Here is a 24300-nt window from a genome sequence, read left to right as displayed (position 1 = left end):
ATCTTTTATATAGGAGGATAGGTTCCGGGTAATAGGTTGTAGGTGTCGGTCTATTACAGTAGAGATTCTCTCAGTGGGGGAACAGTAACCGGCCACAATGGGGCATCCTGGGTGATTGAGTTTATGGACTTTAGGAAGCATGTAAAAGGTGGGAGTGCGGGGAGTGGTAGGGGTAAGTACAGAGATGGACTCTGGGGAGAGGTTCTGGGATGGGCCTAAGGATTTGAGTAGTTACTGGAGATGCTGCTGGATTTACTGGAATGGGGTCACTGTGGCAAGGTTTGTACATGGAAGTACCTGCAGCTGATGGAGTCCTTCCGCCACGTAATCCTTGGAGTTGAAGACAATGGTGGTGGAGCCTTTGTCTGCAGGTAGGATTATAAGGCTGGGATCAGTTTTTAGATGGAGGAGTGCGGTACCTAAACCCCTCACCTGGTTCAGATTCAATGATGACATCTTTGCTATCTGGATTGAAGGTGGGGACACCCTATTCACATTCCTCCAGAACCTCAACAACTTCTCCCCCATTTGCTTCACCTGGTCCTACTCAACCCAACAAGCCACCTTCCTAGATGTTGGCCTCTACCTCAGAGATGGCTACGTCAGTACCTCCATTCATATCAAACCTACTAGCCACCAGCAATACCTCCACTTCGACAGCTGCCACCCATTCCATACCAAGAAGTCCCTACTGTACAGCCTAGCCTCCCATGGCCGTAGCATCTGCAGTGACAAGCAGTTCCTCTCAAAATATACCGAGGGTCTCACTGAAGCCTTCACTGACTGTAATTATCCTCCCAACGATGAACAAAAACAAATCTCCCGTGCCTTATCTTTCCAGTCTCCCACCACCTCCCAAAGTCCCACAGTCTGGCCACAGAGAAGCATTCTTCTTGTAACTCAGTACGATCTGGGACTGGAGCAACTGAATTACAATCTCCGCCAGGGTTTCGATTACCTCTCGTCTTGCTCTGAAATGAAAAATATCCTGCCCACTATCCTTCCCACCCCTCCTACAGTGGTATTCTGTTGTCCACCAAACCTACACAATATACTCATCCATCCTTACACAACCCCTGCTCCCAATCCCTTACCTCATGGCTCATACCCCTGTAATAGACCTGGATGTTCCATACATCCCCCTACCACCACCTACTCCAGTCTGGTCACTAATATCACCTGTCCCATCAAAGGCAGGGCTATTTGTGAAACCAGTCATGTTAATTACAATCTCAGTTGCAACAAGTGTGCTGCATTCTATGTAGGCATGAATGGCCACCGACAAACTGTGACCAGAAAACGAGTGGACCACCCTGTTGCTGAACACGCCGACAAACATGATATCCCTCTCAAAAAAGCAGTCAGTGACTGCTTCACAGCCTGTACCATATGGATCTTTCCCACCAACACCAGCTTTTCTGAACTGCACAGGTGGGAACTTTCCCTGCAATACATTCTATGTTCCCGTAACCCTCCTGTCCTCAACCTTCGTTAGTCACTGCCTTCACCCATCCAGCCCCCTCCTTGTACCCATTCCAGCACTACACATCCGTCATTTCACCACCACACTCTGTCTTTATATTTCTCTCCTTTCTGTTACTTAACCCCCCCCCCCCCTTCCCCTCGCCGCCTTCTCTCCTTCCCTCCGTCTAAACAGCAGCACGTCACTGTCCACTACCCCCACCTGCTATCCATCCCCCTCTCCACCCCAGCCTCCTCCTCAACCCCACCCAGTCATCACTCCCATCATGCACTGGTGCTGCTGCTCACAGTATGGTTTCAGTCGTCTGTGACTGCAAATGTGTGTGCAAGTTGTGTTTGCATGAGTATGTGTGTGCGTGTGTGTATGTGTGTCCATTGGTGACAAAGGTCTTAATGGCCGAAAGGCATAAATGTGAATCTTTTTGTTGCGCCTATCGCAACTCAGCATGTCCATTATATGGTGAGTAGCAACTTTCCTATCCCATTACTGTTAAAAATATATTTGAGATTATTTTTAAATTTCATTCATTTTGTCTTCAGATGTTTAATCTGTCATTAATTTGTGAATGTCAGGGCTGATGAAAATCCCCTTCTTTCATCTTCACTTCTCATAGCCATGGTAATTTAGGTGCCACAGGCATTTGAAAGTAGGGCTTTATTACTCATAAATTTTTACATAATGCCATGTTTTTGTGAAGTGGTTGCAGAAGTTTTTTTGGATCCACCTTTGAATCAAATGTACAATTTTACTCCAACTTTTATCATCCTGGCCGGCCGAAGTGGCCGTGCGGTTAAAGGCGCTGCAGTCTGGAACCGCAAGACCGCTACGGTCGCAGGTTCGAATCCTGCCTCGGGCATGGATGTTTGTGTTGTCCTTAGGTTTAACTAGTTCTAAGTTCTAGGGGACTAATGACCTCAGCAGTTGAGTCCCATAGTGCTCAGAGCCATTTGAACCATTTTATCATCCTGATTTTCCAAATTTTTTGAGGCCAATGCTTGTCTTTTGTATGACTGTCCCATTTGCACAGAAAGCATGGGTCATTCCTCAGAACTTGAACACATTTGATGCCGGGCCCATGATTTGTCCTGATACCCAACCATTGTTGCAAAGTACACAAAATAGTTAGTTAGTCACATGTCCCATAGATCACATGAAAGATTCTTTTATCAAAATGATGTGGAACAAGTCAGTTAACAGAATCTGTGCACATAGTTAGCATTAACATTCATTAACACTTTTTTTTTTTTTTGGCATACTCATACAGTTTCACTTTTATTTTATTTTATTTTATTCATAATTTTTTTTATTTTTTTATTTTTTATTTTTTTACTGGCTACAAGTTTGTAAGTAGAGTTGCGAGTTGCAGATAGGCACAACGCATGCACACACACACACACACACACACACACACACACACACACACACACACACACACACACACACACAAGACTGCAGTCTCAGGAAATTGAGACACTTTTTGTTGTGCTTATCTGCAACTCAGCATCTCCGCTATATGGTGGGTAGCAACTTTCCTTCTCATAATATTGTCACGTTCCCTCTTGGATTTTCCATAGTATGTAAGTAGAAATTCATCAATGGAATAGAAGGAGTTATTGAGGAAAAATAATTTTAAATTAGATTTAAAAATTGCTTCGCTACCTGTCAGATATTTTATGTCATTTGTCAAATGGTCCTTTCTGAGCAATTCAAGCTTTAACACTTGGTAATAAAGGTCATTTTTCCCTATACAATTGTATGTATCAACATCACTTTTCTTCTCAAATTGTGATGAATTATTTATGACAGATTTCAATTCATACTTAAGAATTGTGACAGTACAGTTAAAATGCCTGGCTCCTTGATGCCCGTGGGTGAACACCAAATATTATTCTTACTGCTCTCTTTTGTGCATTCTTTATAAATTCTTTATAAATTATGAGTTACCCCAGAAAATTATTCTGTAAGACATTATTCAGTAGAAATGTCTAGAATATGTCAGGAAGTTGATATATTTATATACAAGATTAGCAGTTATATGAAGAGCAAAAATAGTCAAACATAATTGTTTGAGAAGCTTACTAATATGCTTCATTCAGTTTGTTTTCATCGCTATGTACACATGGTAATTTGGAGCAATCGACTCTGTACTGACTCCTGCTCGTTGTGTGACATCGGTTGTTGGTATGTTTGTATTTCTTGTACAAAACTAGTATCGATTTTGCTTATTGTATGTTAACTGGAAGGTCATTCACATACATAAGGAACTGAAGTGGACCCAAAACTGAACCTTGTGGGATGTCATTTGTGGCTCCCCCCCCCCCCCCCCCCCCCCCCCCCATTCTACCCCACCCAGTTCAATAAAATTTTTTACCTTTTCAACGTTGTCTGAAGTATTTGGCACAACCTTTTGCGTTCTGTTTCCTAAGTATGATGCAAACCAGCTGGGCATAAAGCCATTAATTCCATAAAATTTTAATTTTCTTTGACAAAATCAGAGATCGTCCACTGCTCCTTTTCCACTACTAGCTTGCCACAGATAAATCAGAAGTGGCCAGGAGTTAATATGAAGCCATGAAATTGTCAAATGCAGATACCAATCTATTTATCACCCATTAAGTGTTAACAATGTAGCTATTAGGTACCAAAAAACTTGTCCAGTAGTCCTACTTCCAGGAAACTATGAATAATTATAGAAACTGATTATTAAATTTTCTGTTTATTACTGGAAAAATAACAGAATTGATGGGCATTGAATTACAATGAGCCAAGGAGTAATCTGGTTTAACTGTGGGTCAGATTACAGGAAAATATACCATATTGTCAATACAATATTGTAAATACTATGAGGGTGAGTCAAATGAAAATTTGAAATAACAAATCGAAATTTCATGCCATTATCCTGCAAGTTGGTAAGTGTGCTACAAACAGCGTGCAGAATGGCCTGTAGGTGGCAGCATAGTGTAGATGCACACGTACCGTTGCAGTATCAGTATAAAGATGGCTGCCCCACTTGCAACTTGCACCAGGGAAGAACAGTGTTCTGTTATTCGGGTTTTGCATAGTAAAGGTGTGAAACCTATTTAAATTCTTTGACAAATGCATGTTTGTCATAGCAACAAGTCTGCGCATGGAGTAGGAAGTTCGCAAATGGTGTGACTTTAGTGAAAGATGCTCCTCGTCCATGTCAGGCAAGAGTTGTGGCTCCACAGAACACTGCAGCAGTTGAAGCCATAGTGAAGGAAAACTGCTGAGTGACACTGAATGACATTGCAGCATGTTTACAGATTCGTCAAGGGTCAGCACACCACATTGTGCACGCCCGGGTTCCCGGGTTCGATTCCTGGCGGGGTTAGGGAGTTTCTCTGCCTCGTGATGACTGGGTGTTGTGTGATGTCCTTAGGTTAGTTAGGTTTAAGTAGTTCTAAGTTCTAGGGGACTGATGACCACAGATGTTAAGTCCCATAGCGCTCAGAGCCATTTGAACCATTTGAAACACATTGTGTATGATGTGCTCCAGTTTCACAAAGTGTCTGCAAGATGGGTGCCATGGCAGCTGACTCCTGAAATGAGGGAAGAACGTGTTGATGCTTGTGAAGAACTTCTTCAGTGCTTTGGACGAGAAGGCTTCCTTGCAAGAATCGTTACTGGGGACGAAACCTGGGTTCACTTCCACCAACCGGAAATGAAGAGGGCGAGCAAGGAATGGCGCCATCCCTCATCACCAAAACCAAAGAAGTTTCGAACAGAACCATCAGCAGGGAAGGTTATGCTGACTCTCTTTTGGGATGAAAAAGGTGTGATTTTGGAGCATTATATGCCTAGAGGGACCACTGTCACCAGTGCATCATACACAGATCTCCTAAAAAATCATCTGCGGCCTGCAATCAAATCAAAATGAAATGGATTGCTCTCAGCAGGTATCCTTTTGCAACATGAGAATGCAAGGCCCCACACTGCCCGTACAACAGTTGCACAATCACAGAGCTGCATTTTGAGTGTCTTCCTCATCCGCCATACTCACCAGACCTTGCCCCAAGTGATTTTCATACGTTGGACCACTCAGAGACGCAATGGGAGGAAAGAAGTTCTGTTCTGATGAAGAGGTACACCATGCGGTGCATGAGTGGTTGTGCAGACTACCAAAAGAATTTTTTTCTAAAGGATTTTATGCACTTTGTAATTGCTGGAGGACTTGCATTGAGCATTGGGGAGATTATGTTGAAAAGTGATACAGCTTTGTACCACTTCTGCACAATAAATAATATTTAAAAATAATATTTAAGTTTTCAATTGACTCGCCCTTGTATGTATACTCCCATAGGGATTCCCATTTCCCACCAAAATTGGCTGAAATACATAATTTTTCAGATAATTAACAAGCCATGTTTCCCTAGTACAAAATGGTGTTAGTGTAATCAGAATAAACTAGCGCTACAAATCTAGATAACTGAATTTTGGAAGTAAGTAATATTAGGGGCAATCCAGAATCGGTATGCCAGTCTGGCAAAATGACCATAATCATTGAGGCAATCATCCCACTGATGCATCAGGTTGAATATATCTGTTTGGTAAAACACTGTGTCCTGCTACATGAAGATGTCTGTCTCTGCTACACATCCTCATCCGACAGGAATTGTTGGCTCCTAAAAGCCTTCTTTAAGGGACCTAATGTATGATAAATGCATGAGGAGATATCAGGACTATGGGGTGGGTGAAACTTCCTGGCAGAATTAAAACTGTTTGCCAGACCGAGACTTGAATTCAGGACCTTTGCCTTTCACAGGCAAGTGCTCTACCATCTGAGCTACCCAAGCAAGACTCACGACCTGTCCCCACAGCCTCAATTCTGCCAGTACCTCGACTCCTACCGTCCAAACTGCAAGGTTCGCAGAAGAGCTTCTGTGAAGTTTGGAAGGTAGGAGATGAGGTACGGGCAGAACTGAGGCTATGGGGATGGGTCGTGAGTCATGCTTGGGTAGCTCAGATGGTAGAGCATTTGCCCGCAAAAGGCAAAGGTCCCGAGTTCGAGTCTCAGTCCAATACACAGTTTTAATTCTGCCAGCAAGTTCCAAATCAGTGCAGACTCCACTGCAGAGTGAAAATCTCATATAGGGTGGGTGCTTGTGTCCCCCCCCCCCCCCCCCCCCCCCCTACTCCTCCTCTCCATCCTCCCCGTTGAGGTGGTGTAATGGATGAGGCTGGCCTCCCAAATCAACTGCTGTCTTGTGTCGAATTGCAACCAGTATGGAACTTGGCACACAGATGTGGGTTCTCAGCAGACATACTGCACTATACACATTCTACAATCTCCAGTGGATGCCTACAGTGTTTTTCCTTTGGCAACCAAGAAAAGAATAACAGCATGTTGGTCCTGTTTGGCTGCATTGAAACTTGCTGCTGTTGAATTTATGAAGGAAAAAGGAATGCGTGAACAAAAATTAGAATATCTCTGGAGTACAGACTCGCATTTTAAGTGGACTTGACTGCATGCTGTCCACAGTAAGACATTGCAAGTTAACTTCTTTCTGATTTGATGGGGATGCATTTAAAAAGAAAATAGCTTTGTGGAAGGGACAAATTCTGCAAAAACAGTCCAGTTCCCTAAGCTCACTTGCATTAAAGGAAACATGAGGTTTGAATAATTCATTGCAGCCTGGAAAGAACTGCAAAAACAGTTTTATAAAGATTTTGAGGATGCTGTCAGTCTTACATCTAAGCTGTTTTCGAGACAATTTGCCATTTCAGTTGAAAGTATCACCATGTAGTGTGTATGTGTGTTCTCTACATATATACCTTGCAGATCAATCAAGGCAGAGCAACATATCTCACGTACCAAATAGTGTATGTACACTGTATGTTGTTTTACATAGGTATGACCACAACTAAACTAGCTAAGTGCATGATTTGACTTAGAATTTTCCGTGTTTCAGATACCCAATATCTGTGCTCTGCAGCACAATGTGCGTGACCTGAGTGCCTGCTACACCACACCGCAGGGTCTGTTTGGATCCTCCCACCTGATACTAGTATCCCTGAACTCTGGTGATGGGATTTGATCACTAGAAAATGCTCACATCCTGGCAACCTCCTGGACTTAACCTCTATTAATATACAGTCCCCCCCTTCCATGCAGAAGTTTCTTCCATATAGCGCAGCCACCTGTGGTTATTGCAACTGTAGCGATAAGCAGTCTGTTTCCAAATATGCTGAGGGTCTCATGTAGGCCTTCACAGACCAAAATTACCCACCTGCCCTTGTCCGGAAACTGGTCTCCTGTGTTTAGTATCTTCTATTACCTAGCGTCTTCCACATACCTACTGTCTGGGCACAAAGAAGTAACCTGTCACGACTCGATACCACCCAAGAGTGCAGCATCTAAAACACATTCCGCACCAGGGTTTTGACTACCTCATCCTACCCTGAAATGACACACATTCACCTCACCTCTCCTCGAGTGGTATTCTGTCGCCCACGCAATCTATGCAATAGTCTTGTCTGTCCTTACCCCACTCATGCTCCCGACACCTTGCCTCATTGCAGTAGAGCTAGATGCAAGACCTGTCACATATATCCTCCTACTATCACCTACTCCAGTCCTGTTACTGGCATCTCCTACCCCCTCAAAGGCAGGACCACATGTGGACGCATCGATATGATCTACAAACTAAGTTGCAATCACTGTGCTGCATTCTGCACAGGCACAAAATATCAGTGTGATCAAACAGCTGGACCACCCGATAACCGAAAGGGCTTCCTGAAATGATGTTCTTCACTTAAATGACAGTTTCACAGCCTGTGCCATCTGAATTGCACAAGTGGGAACATTCCTACAATATATCCTTCGCAAGTCCGTCCTGCACCTGCGTATCACCTTCCCTGCTCCCATTATGATACAAACACACAGCTCCTATCCTGCCAATGCACCTATGAGTTATATTCTCTTCACCGCTTTGTCCCACTCCCCTCGCGCCCAACGTAACATCCCAATGCTGCATCTAGTAGCCCTACCCTTTTCCTGCACACTCCAGTGGTAGAATCCTCCCCTACCCCACCCTGATATCTCTCACCCTCCACCTCCACCTCTTCCTCACCCCCAGTTCCCCTGCCCAGATAGTGTTCACATTAGACACACACACAGTCGGCCCTCAGACCCAGTTATCAACTTCTAAAGAATGAATATGCCCAAAATCAGAAATATTCCTAGCATTCTTTTTCATTGTGCCTGTCTGCGATACATTGCTTCCTCTGTGTGGTGAGTAGCAATGTATCTTTTGCTATTATTGTTTTTTTATTGTTATATTTTTTCATATTTCTTTTCTTTATTCTTTTTCATCTAGTTTTCTCTTCTCCCCCATCTCTTTGCCTTTCCACCATCTTGCTTTGAGTTTGTAGTTGTACCGTTCATTTCAGTTCTCATTTCTCTTGGTCTGGTACAGTTCTTGCCTCGTCCTTGCTGCAGGTGGGTCTCTCTCATTCTGAGCTCTGCCTCTCATTTCTAACCTTTCTCAACCTATCACTGTTTCCTCCTCAAGGGAGGAGGCAATAGTTAAAAAAGGTGGGAATAGTTGTTCACTCTTAAATGTTTCTGTCAGCAGTGTTCTGGAAATAAGCAGTGCCCAGGGCTTGTAACACTTTGTAGTGCTGTAGTTTCCTCAAGTCAGTTTTCTTTGTGACAGAATAAATTATACTGTACAGTCATTAGATTAAAAGCAGGTTGTATCTGCTGCAGTGTCTGTGATTCTTTCCAAAACATTTGATGCTGTTTCCCATGCAATGCATGAAGCAGCATGTGATTTGCTAGTGTGTAGAAACAAATAAAAGTGCAAGTATGTGGACACAATTGTGAATGGAACAAAACTGGAAGAAACAGAATCCTTTAGATTTGTATTTATTACTGTGGAGAATGAGCTGAAATGGCAACAGTGTGTTATCACTAAGCTCACACATATTCAGTGTGAAAAAACTACCGCAGTACATTGACAAGCAGTTTCTATGTAAGTATACCATAATAAAACTATGGAAAATCCAGGCTGGAATGCAACAATATTATGAGAAGGAAAATTGCTACTCACCATACAGTGGAGATGCTGAGTCCTCAGATAGGCACAACAAAAAGACTCTCACAATTATAGTTTTTGGCCATTAATGCCTAGGGTGTGGGCGTGTAATGACAGCTGTGTAGTGCTGGGATGGGAACAGGGAAGGGGCTGCGTGGATGAGGACAGTGACTAATGAAGGTTGAAGCCAGGAAGGTTACGGGAATGTAGGTTGTGTTGCAGGGAAAGCTGCCACCTGCACAATTCAGAAAAGCTGGTGTTGATGGGAAGGATCCATATGGCACAGGCTGTGAAGCAGTCATTGAGATGAGGGATATCATGTTTGGCAGCATGTTCAGCAACAGGGTGGTCCACTTGTTTCTGGCCACAGTTTGTCAGTGGCCATTCATGCGGACAGACAGCTTGTTGGTTGTCATGCCTACATAGACTGCAGCACAGTGGTTGCAGCTTGGCTTGTAGACCACATGACAGGTTTCACAGATAGCCCTGCCTGTGATGGGATAGGTTATGTTAGTGACCCGACTGCAGTCGGTGGTGGTGATGGGAGGATGTATGGGACTGCTATTACGTCTAGGTCTGTTACAGGGGTATGAGCGATGAGGTAAGGGACTGGGAGCAGGGGTTGCGTAAGGGTGGACAAGTATATTGTGTAGGTTTGATGGACAGGGAATACCACTGTGGGAGGGGTGGAAAGTATAATGGGCAGGACATTTTTCATTTCAGGGTACAACAAGAGGTAATTGAAATCGTGGCAGAGAATGTAATTCAGTTGCTCCAGTCCTGGGTGGTACTGAGTTATGAGGGAAATGCTCCTCTGTGGCTGGACGGTGGGACTTTGGGAGGTGGTGGAATATTGAAAAGATAAGGCACGGATGATTTGTTTTTGTACATTTTCACATCAATATGTGTGTGTGGTTTCAGTTGCCTGAGACTGCATTCATTTGTGTGAGTTGTATTAGCGTGTGTGTGTGTGTGTGTGTGTGTGTGTGTGTGTGTGTGTGTGTCTATTGTTGACGAAGGCCTTAATGGCCGAAAGCTATAACTGTGACATTCTTTTTGTTGTGCCTTGCTGCGATTCAGCATCTTGGCTGTATGGTGAGTGGCAACTTTCCTTCTCATAATTTTGTAAGTGTACCATAATATCTTTAAACCACACTTGATTCCTTCTCATAATATTGTAAGTATAGCATAATATCTTTAAACCACACTTGAAAACAAAGTAACAGTGTGATCATCAGTGAAAGTGTTCATTTTGGGAAAAAGAATTGTTGATTGGCGACTTCATGGAGTGTTCTGTGCACCACGACCAGATAATGGATACAATTGGAAGGAGACACAGCATTGGTCGTATTTTTTTGTTTTATTATCCGCAAAATCGATTTTCGGTCACTTAGTGACCATCCTCAGTACTGTAATATACAATTAAAATTGGTAGGCACTGGTATCAACAAGCTTAGAGTGATCACATAAATTGGTTGGCACTGGTATCAATAAGCTTAGAGTGATCACATAAACCAGTGCCTACCAGTTTTAATTGTATATTACAGCACTGAGGATGGTCACTAAGTGACCGAAAATCGATTTTGCGGATAATAAAACAAAAAAATACGATCAATGCTGTGTCTCCTTCCAATTGCAAAAAGAAGTGTAGTTGAAATTGTATAAAGAAGAAAGACTACCTCAATTTTGCAGAAGTATCTTCAAAATGCTTTGCATCTTAACCTTCACCTTTGTGTACATTAAAATACAGTAATATCACTCACAAGAGACAAGTTATAGTGGAAAGAAATTCAAGCATCCACATTCATAACACTTGGAATAAGGACCAGTCATAAAGCTCAAATGCTGTTACTAATGATAGTTTTAGCAAGTAAAATCAACATTGCAGCTATTACTGAATTTGTGACACTGAATATATTGTGTTCTTGACATGTCCTCTGCTCCACCTACTTTTGCTGATCACAATGTAGTACTACATGATCAAATAAAAATCAAATTGAGTAACAGGTTCTACTCTAATGTTCAAGTTGGTACTGAGTGTTCACATATGAAAGTCTTCAGTAATTTAATTATTAACAAAGAGTTATAGTGGCACCAACAAGAAACAGATGAACTCACCTGAATATGACCGGCAGCTGGCCAGTTGAAATCCCATGCATTGTAATATGACCGACAGCAAGCCCAAAACCTTTTTTGAATATCCAGTTCACCAGGGTAATTTTAAAATTCACATCAATATGTCTGCTGAATTTAAAATCTTATATAGGAAAATGTGATAGATAGGCATCTGCTGAATTTAAAATCTTATACTGGAAAATGTGATAGATATGCATAGGTACGATGTAAAAGTAAGATAGACCCCTACCTGCTTGTTGAAGAATACTGTTTATTGTCTTCTGTGGAATCTGCCAAAGTGTATTGATGTATTTTAACTCCACAAGTAGGTTACAGTATCTGCTTGTCACTGCATTTTGGAGAAGTTGAAGATATCAGATGATATTTGTTGACTCAATATGCCAATTAAGTTTTTATGAATGCTGTGATTTCCGTATCTTCTTCTTGACATAGCACTAATATACCATTGAAATTTAGAATTATTAGATTGACCAAGTAGAGCTTCTCAAGTGAAGACCTTCTTCTGGCCAGGTTGTGGCATATCCCCCACCGCCCCACCCTTCTTCCTTCCTTTCTTTCAGTCATTCTTTATTTAATTATTTTTGTTTGTAGGTACTGAAGAAAACACTATCATTTATCCACTGATAGAATTAAGATTTCTCAATGAAATTTTATTTCTATGGAATCATGGTGATACTAAACTTACTTCTACACTTTGATTCACAATCATTATGTCAACAAAATGCATAGCATTACTTGGCATCAGGATTGCTGATATCTTAGGGATGAAAGTCGAAGATGCACTCACTGTCTCAATTAATTCTAAATTTGGACATCTTTTATTCCATTTTATGCTTGTTCATTTCGTGCTGTGCATAACTCTAAAACTAATGTACACCTCCAGATGTGGAAGTGGCTTATTTTAGCTCTCCACAATTGTGCCTTTGGAAGTAGGTGAGAAATTGTTCATAATTATTACACATTGTTAATTGCTACACATCTTATCTCTCATGTGAGATAAATAAGATAGTTGCCCTAATTTTGAAAGTCGGTTTAACATCGCAGTGCTTTTATAGGAACAGTCTGGTCTGAAGCAGAATCCCTTTGCCTTCCTCCCATCTTCAGGCTGACTGACCCTTCCAGATAGTGGCACCTTCAGTTCAGTGTGGACCTGTACTGCTGTGGAGCTTGGCATTATCCACATTAATAAATAATTGCAGAGGTGAAAGATGTGTAAGAAACAGGGGGAAAAAATTCTTACGTGATTGGGAATTGTATGCCAGGCTTTTGGATTTTAAGTCTAGCGTATACCCACTGAGTCATATAGTCAGACTGCTTGCATCTAACTAAGCACAACATATTGCACGATTACAAACACAACAAAGTTCTCATAAAAACGCTGCTCTTTGTGGCTCTTGACATGTATCTGAATACTTACTGTGTGTGTCCAGTTCCACTTCTGTATCAGATGAGTGCCTCCTCAGTTTTATCGTAACATCCTGTAACAATCACAGATGTACCTGTTGAGGGCACGCTAGCCACTAATTCTGCATCTGTCAGCCAACTCTGCTTTATTCAAATGGGAGTCTGCTGTGGTAAGTCTCTGAGCTGCTTGTCACTCCTACAGTAATACTGTAGATGAACGGGGGGAGTACACTAGTCTGAAACTCTGGCTTACTGGCAAGTTAATAGATCTACTAACCACCTCTAATTTATTCTGTTATGTATCTGTTAAACATTTCATGATATTGTGTGGAACCTGTCTTTTCATCAACCTCTTGTTTTAGGTCGTAACAATCAGGAAGTACAAAAAGGTATAATACCTAATAAGGCACGGGCTGAAGAGCTTGCCACAGCACAGTTTAACGCTACAAAGAAAGAACTGACCGCATCAGAGAGCAGAGGTAGTTTCTTCCGGAGGCGTCGAGGCAGTCATCGTAGGTCTAAGTCTCTCGGAAGAGTAAGTATTCTGTACTGATATAAAATGATACTGAAGAACCGTAGAATTTTATCCAGTAGAAATTTGTGCATAATTATCATAGATACTTGTCCTTACAACTGGTTAATGACAATCTGTCACTGATGCAGAATATTCCAGCGGAGAGTGTTTCTTTAATTCACTTAAGCGTATGCTTAGCACCTCACACAGTATCTGCCAGTGCCAGTTCTCTGAGTTACTAAATCTTATCATTGTTTTATCACAATAAAAAGCATTTGTGCAGATTCTAAATGACCATTAAACGGAAACTATAGTAGACTTGTGATATACAGTGTGAAATTAATAGAATGGTTGGAAGAAACAGACTCACCGGAGAGGTGATTAGAGGTTTAGATATTTTTTAACGATACAGATGTGTACAAAAGTAAAACATTTCCAGCATATTAGAAAATGCAGATTATACATACACAGAAAAAGGGATATTTATTCAACAACAGTGCTTAAGTTCTCAGAAAATGGTATTAGGAGTGAAGAAAACAAAAGAAGGTGAAATCTTGACTGGAATGAGGCAGCTACTGAAGGATAGGTGAAAGTTTCAAGCACATGTGACAAAAACGGGATAGAGTATAACAAATTTGACAATCGTTTTGGAATATCAATATGGGATGCCTACATAGGCATATAAATAAGATTGAAAACACTGCAAACCTTTCAGATGATGTGCTATTTCACACACACACACACACACACACACACACACACACACACACACACACACACACTGCAGCTCAACTGGGGTGATGGGTTGTGTTGTATGAAGTTTGCGACGAGTGATAAGAGGCAGGGAGGGGATGGAAGGGTGGCTGTGGTGGGAGGGAGAGGTCATAGTAGTGTGGCACTGGGAGTTGGTGCACAGTGATGTGGAAGCATGGACTGCACGGTGGAGCAGGGGAGGAGGGAGGTCGCAGAAAGGTGCCTGTCAACTGAGCATGGGACACAGGAGTAGGGGTGGGGGTAGATGAGGGGCAGGAGCACGGGTTAGTTTAGATTGAGGGCTGTTGGAATGCAGGATTCTAAGATGTGTACTAAGGATGATTCCCATCTGTACAGCTTGGAAAAGCTGGTATTGGGTGAGGGAGGAAAGTTTTGAAGCAGCCACTCCTGTTGACCAAGTGTTTGAAAGAGTTTTTGGCCATCAGTGGTCAGGTGTGCTCTTGGGCCCAGTTTGTCAGTGACTGTTCGTTTGTGCACACAGGTGGTTGGGTGTTGTGCCTGTGTGAAAATCTGTGTGAGATTTAACGGCAGAGCTGTTACACAGTGTGACCACTTTTGAGGGTGGACTTGCTCCTGATGGGATAGAGTACGAATGTGACAGGACTGGAATAGGGTGTACTGAGTGGGTTAATAGGACAGGTCTCACACCCAGACCTTCCACAGGGGTATGGCCCGTGTGGCAAGTGGGTGCAGATTAAGATTGGGATGTTTCACAAATTCAGTTGATACCAGAGTGGCAAGGATTGTTCCAGCTCTGGAAAACAATGTGGCTAGCTTGTTTCAGTCTAGGATGATACTGGGTAATTGGGGGTGGGGGAGGGGGGAAGAGGCAGAGGAAGTGGTCTTTTCCAGCCATTTCGTGGGGATCTGTGTATGCTTCAAGAAGGTCTTTACCATGCACAACAGATGTATCATCTGTGTGTACCCAGCCTGCTAGGGGAAGCAATGCCAGCTATCGAAATTGAGGTATTCTCTGTGGTTAGGGGTCTCAGTATGGGTAGAAATATTTACAGAAGCATTGGAAATGTGGTTTTCGGTTTCCAGAAATATTGTACACTCCACTGATTATGAACAGATGAAGCAGATAAGGGAGAGGGTGCTGTGGCTGTAGTAGGATAAGGACAGGGTGTCTCGGTTCACGTCCAATCCGTGAAGATATCATCGATAAATCTGAACAGGATGAGGGTTTTGGGATCTTGGGTGTCTAGGAAGGGTTCTTCCAGATGGCCTATAAACAGGTCAGCTTAGGAATGTTCCATGCAGATACCCATATCTGTGGCCCAGGTTTAATTGTATATTGTCCAATACAACAAATGGCAGTTAATGGGTGAGGATGTAGTTCGTCAGGTACCTTAGGTATAAGGTGATAGATGTATAGTAAGATCAGAAAACTTTTTAAAGACTATCAGATTCAATTAGTCCTAAAACGTAAGGGAAAAACATATAATGGCAATCTCTTAACAGTCTTTTCAATGCTTTTCAGCAAAATTTTAAAGCAGAAAATTTCAGAGGACTCGTGAATGATTTGGTACACTTGTATGAGCAGGTACAGTGTGACATACTGCTAAAAATACGATTTGAGCTATCACACTGGATTTCTTCCCACCAAAATATGGTGACCACTTTCAGAAGCATATTTCACCAATGGAATAAAGTTGTAAAGAGAAACAGCTTGCTGTTGAGTGATTGCTGCTGGATGTTTTTATGTCCTAGCAGCCTAGTACCAGAGACAGGAACAAAACGGTTGCTCTTGGAGTATTAGCATTTGTTTTCATATTTTCTTGAAAGATGCAATACCAGAGAAGGAAAGTTGCTACTCAGCGTATAACGGAGATGCTGAGTCGCGATAGGCACAACAAAAAGATTCACACAATTAAAGCTTTTGGCCATTAAGGCCTTCGTCAGCAGTAGACACACACACACACACACACACACACACACACACACACACACACACATGCAAATGCAACTTGCACACACGTCGGCAGTTTCAGAGAGCTGGAGGCTGGGGCGGGGAGGGAGAGGGGTAGTATGGTGGGAGTGGCGGATAGTGGAGTGTTGCAATTTAGATGGAGGGTAGGAGAGAAAGTGCAGAGGGGGGAGGGGGTCTCTGCCTTCTCCTTACCCTCACCCAGTCGCCTCTCCCATCGTGCACTGGTGCTGCTGCTCGCAGTGTGGTTTCAGCTCTCTGAGACTGCAGACGTGTGTGCAAGTTGCGTTTGTGTGAGTGTGTGTGTGTATGTGTGTCTACTGCTGACAAAGGCCTTGATGACCGAAAGCTTTAATTGTGTGAATCTTTTTGTTGTGACTATCATGACTCAGCATCTCTGTTATATGGTGAGTAGCAACTTTCCCTCTCTGGTATTGTTACATTCCATCCTAGATTTTCCATTGTTTGATTTCTTGAAAGATACATAATATAAATGTCATTATCTCAGAAAAGAAAGGTAATCAGCACATTTAATATTTTTTGTTGTGTTCTATGAAAAACAAAAGAAATCATATTCTTCTGGTACCGCGCGCCGCAGAATTTGAATCTGTGCCAGACGTCATGGACGTCAAAGACCCATAGAGGTCTCTGCACCATCGTGCCGTAAGCTGTGGCTATGCGCGCCTCCTGGCCCGCTTTTACTGTGAGGGCGCCACAGTGAAACACGTGGTCCCAGCGGCCAATAGCGGCGCCCCCGATAGCATACTTAAGCGTCTGCCTCGCGCTCAGCCAGCAGTCTAACATCGCTGCGTCTCAGGACGTATCACCTCAGACAGCGTATTGAATTTCGTGTTACTGTTCCAGTGGATGCAGTTGTCTTGTTTGGTTCATTACTCTGTGGTCTGTTCTTGTTGTGTTGTAAGGTCCTCCAATGGTCGTGTCCATCCTCTCCCGTTGTGTTGTCGTTCGCGGGCCACTCCGCGGGTCCCGCCGCGTTTCCATCACTACTACCCCGCGACCGTTCCAGTTGCCGTTTCAACAATTCTCTTGAGTATAACTTTCCAAAAGCTGTTGAGCAATATAATTGAAGATAAGACAAGTGCTTAAAATTTTTCTTGGCCGCAGTTTACAGTCTTGTGAAACTTTTTGGTGTCAGCTTTGATTACTAAAATTATTTATTGATAAAATGCATTATTGCACCTTTGGCCATTTATTCATTTTCAAGGCAAACAATGCGAAATTTTTGCGCTTCCACTAGTGATAAAATTTTAAAATATCAGACATGTACATATGTCATCATTATATCTGTAGTCTGAATATGTAAGTTACCATTGTTTTGGATGAAAAACAAATGTTTTTCTAATTGTGTCTCACGTGAAAATCCCCCCCCCCCCCCCCTCGCCCCCTCCCCCTCCTGTGCCTCATCTAATTTTTGCCACCAGGCACCAGATGCATATGTTTGTGGTACAATTTTATGGTCTTTTCACTAGTATTGTTCATTTAATAGTTTAATGAGAGGAAACTAGATGTCATGAGAGGCGGAACTGCCACTATGAAAGGAAGTGAGGGGTACTGTTCTGTCAGTAGAGCAGCAGTAACAGGATAACGGTTCAGTTAGACGAGCTCGGTGACTTCGAACGTGGTCTAGTCGTCGGATGTCACCTGAATACCAGCTTCACCGGGGACACTTTGGACCCCTCTGAAGCTGCCCAAGTTGACTGTTGGTGATAAAGGAACAACCACAGCTATACTAAGGACAGGCAGACCTCATGTACCGACAAGCAGTGTGGAAGGTGGTTGTAAAAAATTGCACGAAATCAGCAGAAGAAATCAGTCATGAGATTCTAAGTGCTACCAAAAGCCCAGTTAGCACAATAACAGTGAGTAAAAAGTTAAAAAGAATGGGATACAGTTATTAAGCAGGTCCTCGTAAGCCGTACATTTCTGTTGTCTATACTAAGTGATGTTTGAGGTGAGTGTAAAGCGTGATTTGGCTTACTGAATCATGTTCTACACTTTGATAATCGAATGGAAGGGTTTGGATTTGGGTTTGGGTTTGGTGAGTGCCTGGAGATCATATGTAGTGTAACAGTGAAGTATGGAGGTAGTACGGTATGAGGTTGTTTATCACTGGTGGGATGTGATCTCCTTATTGTGCTTCAGAAAACGCTAAATGCGAAAGGATATGGACATGTTTTACACTGCTATGTACTGTGTACATTAGAGGAAAAGTTAACAGACAGTGGTTGTATCAGCATGACAGTGCATCCATTATAAAGCAGCAACTGTGAGGCAATGATCTGTGGACAACAGCATTCCTGAAATGGACTGCCCAAAGTCCTGACCTGAACTGAGAGAACACCTTCGGGACGAATTAGGCCATTGGCTCAGTTGGACATCAGCTCAGATGTGGACCACAGCACCGACATGACAACCTTCTGTGGTTTGGGTTTTCGAGGAACGGTGGGCTGCCATTCCTCCGTAGACATTCAGGTACCTCAGTGACACTATCTGCAGCAGAGGATGAGTCATCATAAAGGAAAAGTGTGGGCACATACCGTGTTAAAATCCACTAATAATTGTCTGGATACTTTTGATAAGATATTATAATTTTCATATATTTACCTCTCTTGCTAAGTTATTTTATTCACTGAATAGTAAGTAGAGATGGTGAGTTGTTGAAAAGCACATAAACAAGACTGAAAACTTTGCTAACTTTTGAAGGACAGACAGCATGAGATGTAAGAAAATGGAGTCACTTGGCGATATAAATTTGTTATAGTGGAAAATTCACCACATCTTTCCATTACCACATTAATTTATTTTATTGATCGTCAAATTGAACTTTCTTTTTATTTTATTTTTGTGCATCTAGTTCCATAGGACCAAATTGAGGAGCAAATCTCCAAGGTCATGGAATGTGTTTAGTTCCTCACAGTGATATTCCCACTGGTGAGAGGGAATGCTGTGGTGTGATCCCAGGAGTGGGGCAGAGAGAGTCAGTGTTGATGGTAATTGAGAAGACAGCCTCCCTCTAAATCCTTTACTTGGTGTAAGTTTCACACATCTGTGGTAAGCATTCATGCTGCAGTGATATGCAGGTTTCATATACTGAACCAAGAAATCACTCAAAGACTGGAGCAAAAATATACTTTAAACTAAGCTATTGATAGATAATTCACAAGCCACTAACAGTGCATGGCATAAGATATCTTATACCAGTATTAATGATTTTGTATTACATCCCAACCACATGCTGGGCAGTGGAGTAATGTCTGTCTATATGCATCTATAGACATTATCTCTCGTATCATATTCTCATCACCTCAGTGTAAAAAATACCAGTGTCATAGCCTTTCTCAATAATAGTTATCTAAATTTACCCAACAACATTTTGCAACAACATCATTGCCTTTCTTCCAACAATTCCCATTTATGTTCCCTTAGCTTTTCTGATACACTTTGATATGAGCTATACTGACCTGTTCTCATCCTAGAAGCAGGTTTCTGAACTCGTTTAATGTCTGCTGTTCTTCATAGTTAATGAGGATTCTAAAGATTGGGGAAATACTTTATATCTTTGTACTAGTGTTTATATGTGATTTCCTTTACAAGGTCACTACACTTTTCTGGGTCTCTTCCAGCAAGCCTTAGTTTCCCATTAATTTTGCTTATTACAGACTCTCTCTGTCTGTCACATTCCTTACTGTTTTTTAGTAACGCCTTAAATTGCTGGACTGGCACGCCTCAGGTGTTAACCACTAACCTTGTGGCTGGATACTGCTGGGTTCTTTTTCTTTGTTATGAACAGTTTATTGAATTATTGTCATTACACCAAAAAAGTGAAAATTATCAGTGAACAATCTGATAACGCTCTTGACCCTCTCCGATAAATCATTTATATATATTGAGAACAGTAGAGATCCTTAGGGCATGCCTGATATTACTATCATTTCTGTTCAAAATTTGCCAGCCAGTATAACGTATAATTTCATCAGTCCAGTCACACATATCTGTGAAGATACTCGGTATGGTGCTCTCTTGGTTATTAGACAACAGTGTAGTACAGTATCAAGTGGATGATAGAGTCTACTTGTCCACCTGCTTCTGCTTGAAAGATAATTCATCTTTCCGAAATGTTCCAAGTGTCACAATTTTCCTACTCTCTCCGTATTGCAACTATCTATAAGTTCCCAGAATACCATAATTTTTGTTTCTGGAACTTTTCTGTGTGGGCCGGGGTGGCCAAGCGGTTCTAGGCGCTAAACTGCGCGACTGCTACAGTTGCAGGTTCGAATCCTGCCTCGGGCATGTCCTTAGGTTAGTTAGGTTTAAGTAGCTCTAAGTTCTAGGGGACTGATGACCTCAGAAGTTAAGTCCCATAGTGCTCAGAGCCATTTGAACTTTTCTACAAATGATGTGGTAGTTAACAACAAATAGTGTGTGATTCACATCTCCACATATATTGTCAGGTTTGCTGTAGTAATTGCTTTATCTGACACTTGCATTCCTACTGAGGCCTTGGAGATTTGCTCTTAAAAGAATCTGTTCATGTTACACATGCTCTGACTGCCCAATGGGTGTCTCTGGTGTATAGTTTAATTTAATTTATTATCATCCATTTTATTATATTCATGATACAGGAATTGTGTATAGAAAGAAAGAGAGAGAGAGAGAGAGAGAGCAATTTATATTTCTAACAATTAAAAGCAATAACATTATTTTTTAATTATACTTCACATATTTGCACAAATTTGTTAGCGTCCTTATACATATAGGTTAAATAACAATAGTTTGTAGGCATAAATCAAATGATAAAACCTATCTGTTTCGATGACAAAGGAACTCCTCAACACTTCAGTCACTTTTACATAACAATAGTTTCTCTAATCCTTTTTTTCAGTTTATGTAAGTTTTGCAGTATTTGATTTATTTGGGCAAGGCATTGCACATTAATTTTGGAAGATACATCACACTATTTTGGTACAGAGCTTTTGAATCAATGACTCTGTTTCACAGTTATGTATTTCATTTTGTTGAGTAGAGAATTCTTGATGTGACTTAAGAAAACATATAAATTCATAAATGAATAAGCCAGGGTGGGTCAAAATTTTTAATTCATTAAGAGTTCTCTACACAAATCTCTGTGGGCAACACCCATGAGTATTTGAATGGATTTCCCCCAGACTATAATATCATACCTTATAAGGCTATGTATGTAAAAGTAGTAGGCACATAATACTGTTTTAAAATTGCAGTATTCTTTAAGTTTTCTTTATGTATAACAGTATTTAGTAACTCTTTTGTTCAATAATTCAACTTGGTTTTCCCATCTTAAATTGTCAGCCAATCATACACCTAAAATTTTTGTGAAAGATGTTTGTTCTATTACACAGTTCCCTGTCTCTACTTACATGTCCTTTTTTATGTTGTTCCTTATGTCCCTAAAATTCATCTTGTGTGTGTGTGTGTGTGTGTAAGTAAGTAAGTAAACAGTCTGATAAGTAAGTAAACAGTTGTCCGTGAACCATTTTGCTGCCTCATTTGTTGTTGCAGTTATTTTTTCTTGTATATCAGCTTCACTCTGTCCTTTGATAAAAAGAGTTGTACCATCTGCAAAAAGGACTGATTCAGAGCTTGATAGGTTGTTTTGTGAGTCAATATAAACCAAGAAAAACAGGGAGCATAAAACAAAACCTTGAGGTACACCACAGTTAACTTTCTTGTATCTTGAGTAATATTTTCTGCTATTATGAGTTATTTCAACACTTTTATAACTGTCAAACAGATATGATTTAAAGCAGTTATACGCTTTTACATGGACACCACACTGATACAGCTTTCTTTGCAATATGTCCTGGTTAATGAGACAAAATATCTGAGATAGATCTAAAAATATTCTGCAGTTTTGTTCATCATTGTCTACTGCAATTAAAACCAGTTCTAGGAAATGATACACAGCTGTATTGGTAGACCTATTTTTTCTCAAACCATTCCATGCATTGGCAAGAATTTTACATTTGTTCAGGAAACTCATCTATCTCTTATAGTTTATCCTCTCTATAAGCAAAACCTAATAGTTGCGTAATTTTGTACTTTATATGTACAATCTCTTTTATAAAGTGGCTTTTTTATTCATTTTTTAATTGAAGAAGGGAATTTACCAGTTATAAAGGATATATTAATAATATCAGCTACTGCAGTCCTCCTTATTGTGTGCAACTTTATGAGTCTCTGCTGTGTAGTGTAGATCAACAAATCGACAGTCGAGTTCATCATGAAAATAACAGACTTTCTGGTTTAGACCCTCCACTGAGTTCTGGGCTCCAATCAGATCTTAGAATGGTGCTGCAAATCACCAACTTTTCTAGGACCTCACAAGTGAGGCCAGCTGTTGTCACCACTCACCAGAAAGAAGTGTTGGTGCTAGTTCGAGTAAGTGACTGTGATTGCACTTCAGGTGGCCCGTCCTACCCAGCAGACAATTCTTCCAGGTATTCACAGCTAGTGCATCTCCTCCATGTGGCCCTATTTCCTTAAAAGGGGCCTTGATGCATCTAATATTCAAGCTACCTAGCAGCCCCTTCTTTTGCGTCTGTGAGAACCCAGATGTCAGCAGAGCAGAAGAGGTGAGATCTGCAAGTTCTGCCCATTTGTTAATGTGATACAGTGTCTTCGTTAGAAGTATGAGGCTCAGCATTAAACCTTGCGAAACAGCTTCAGATCTGGACAAGACCTGTCAGCTGCCATTGGCTGTCCACTCAGTGTCAGATTGGCCTCATCTGTCAGCAGCAGGAGTAGCTCACCAGATCCACCTCATGTACACAATAGGAGACTTAGATTATCCTACCTCTACATCATCCAGCACAGTTTGCTGTGATGATACAAAACCATCTGACTCCTTCATCATGACACCACAATAGGCACAATGGCTAGCCCTATCAATGTGAACTTAGCTCTCTCAGAGCCAAAAATAAGTAGAGGAATTAGTTAAAAACTACAGAATACTTGCCTAAAAAACTAAACTTCAGGCAGTACATGAACATTGAGCGTTCCACCTGAAGCAGTTGCTAGTACTTCATTACCTGTACACTCATCTGTTGATTATCTTCCTATGATGATGCACTGAGACCACTCCATCATTAAATTTACAGAACAAATTGTTCCCCTTAAGAGCCCTCCTCCTTCTTTTTGAACGAAAGACCACCATTTAAAAACTGATGCATTCAAGCACTTTTGCAGTAACTAATTGTATTTTTATATAAATTTAGAGTGCAGTAAGAAGTGGCCCCTGCTATTTTTCTACATGCCATTCACTGTCAAGTTCATTAAGCTCAGTGATGCAAACTGATATTGTATAAATACCTCAAGATTGAGAATCAAACAATGGAAAATCCAGGATGGATTGTAACAATATTATGAGAAAGGAAGTTGCTACTCACCTTATAGCTGAGATGCTGAGTGGCAAATGGGCACAACAAAAAGACTCTCACAATTATGTGTGCATGTGCGTGTGTGCATATGTGTGTCTATTATTGACAAAGGCCTTAATGTCCGAAAGCTATGATTGTGAGTGTCTTTTTGTTGTGCCTATGTGCGACTCAGCATCTCCGCTATGTGATGAGTAGCAACTTCCCATCTCATAATATGTCAAGGTTGAGAATATTGTTCTATTGAAGCACTTGAAATGTCAAATAGCTACCAGAAAGTAAATTGTCCTGCTTTTCAAAAAAGTGTTTTCCACAGCCAAAACATTTCTTCTCCAAGGAGTTGAATCACACTGATTATTTATGATGGAATTCACATATATCAACAGTTTTTTGCTTCTTGTGATGTCTGAGCAACCAGCTATGTAAAATGTTATGTCAAATTTTTATTTTTGAAAGTTCAGGGCTGAAATACTTTCCAGGTCATGTGTTTGCTCGCCATGAGACATTCAAGGATGAGGATATGTATAAAATGGATATTTGACCATCAGTTTCTTTTTTATTTAAAACAGAAA

At 41.3% G+C, this 24300-nt stretch overlaps 1 protein-coding gene across 3 annotated transcripts in view; it reads left to right on the top strand.

Moving 5' to 3' along the window:
• Positions 1–24300, top strand: part of LOC124546004 (tight junction protein ZO-1) — a 710801-nt gene that overhangs the window by 454807 nt on the left and 231694 nt on the right. For all 3 annotated transcript variants that reach the window (XM_047124988.1, XM_047124979.1, XM_047124983.1), the window contains exon 10: positions 13443–13615. In XM_047124988.1, the coding sequence (XP_046980944.1) occupies positions 13443–13615 (173 nt within the window). The remainder of the gene's footprint in view (positions 1–13442; positions 13616–24300) is intronic.

This window comes from Schistocerca americana, chromosome 1 (genome assembly GCF_021461395.2).
Source record: "Schistocerca americana isolate TAMUIC-IGC-003095 chromosome 1, iqSchAmer2.1, whole genome shotgun sequence".
Lineage (NCBI taxonomy): Eukaryota > Metazoa > Arthropoda > Insecta > Orthoptera > Acrididae > Schistocerca > Schistocerca americana.
Note: the sequence above shows the minus strand (reverse complement) of the source record. Positions and strands in the feature narration are given on the sequence as shown.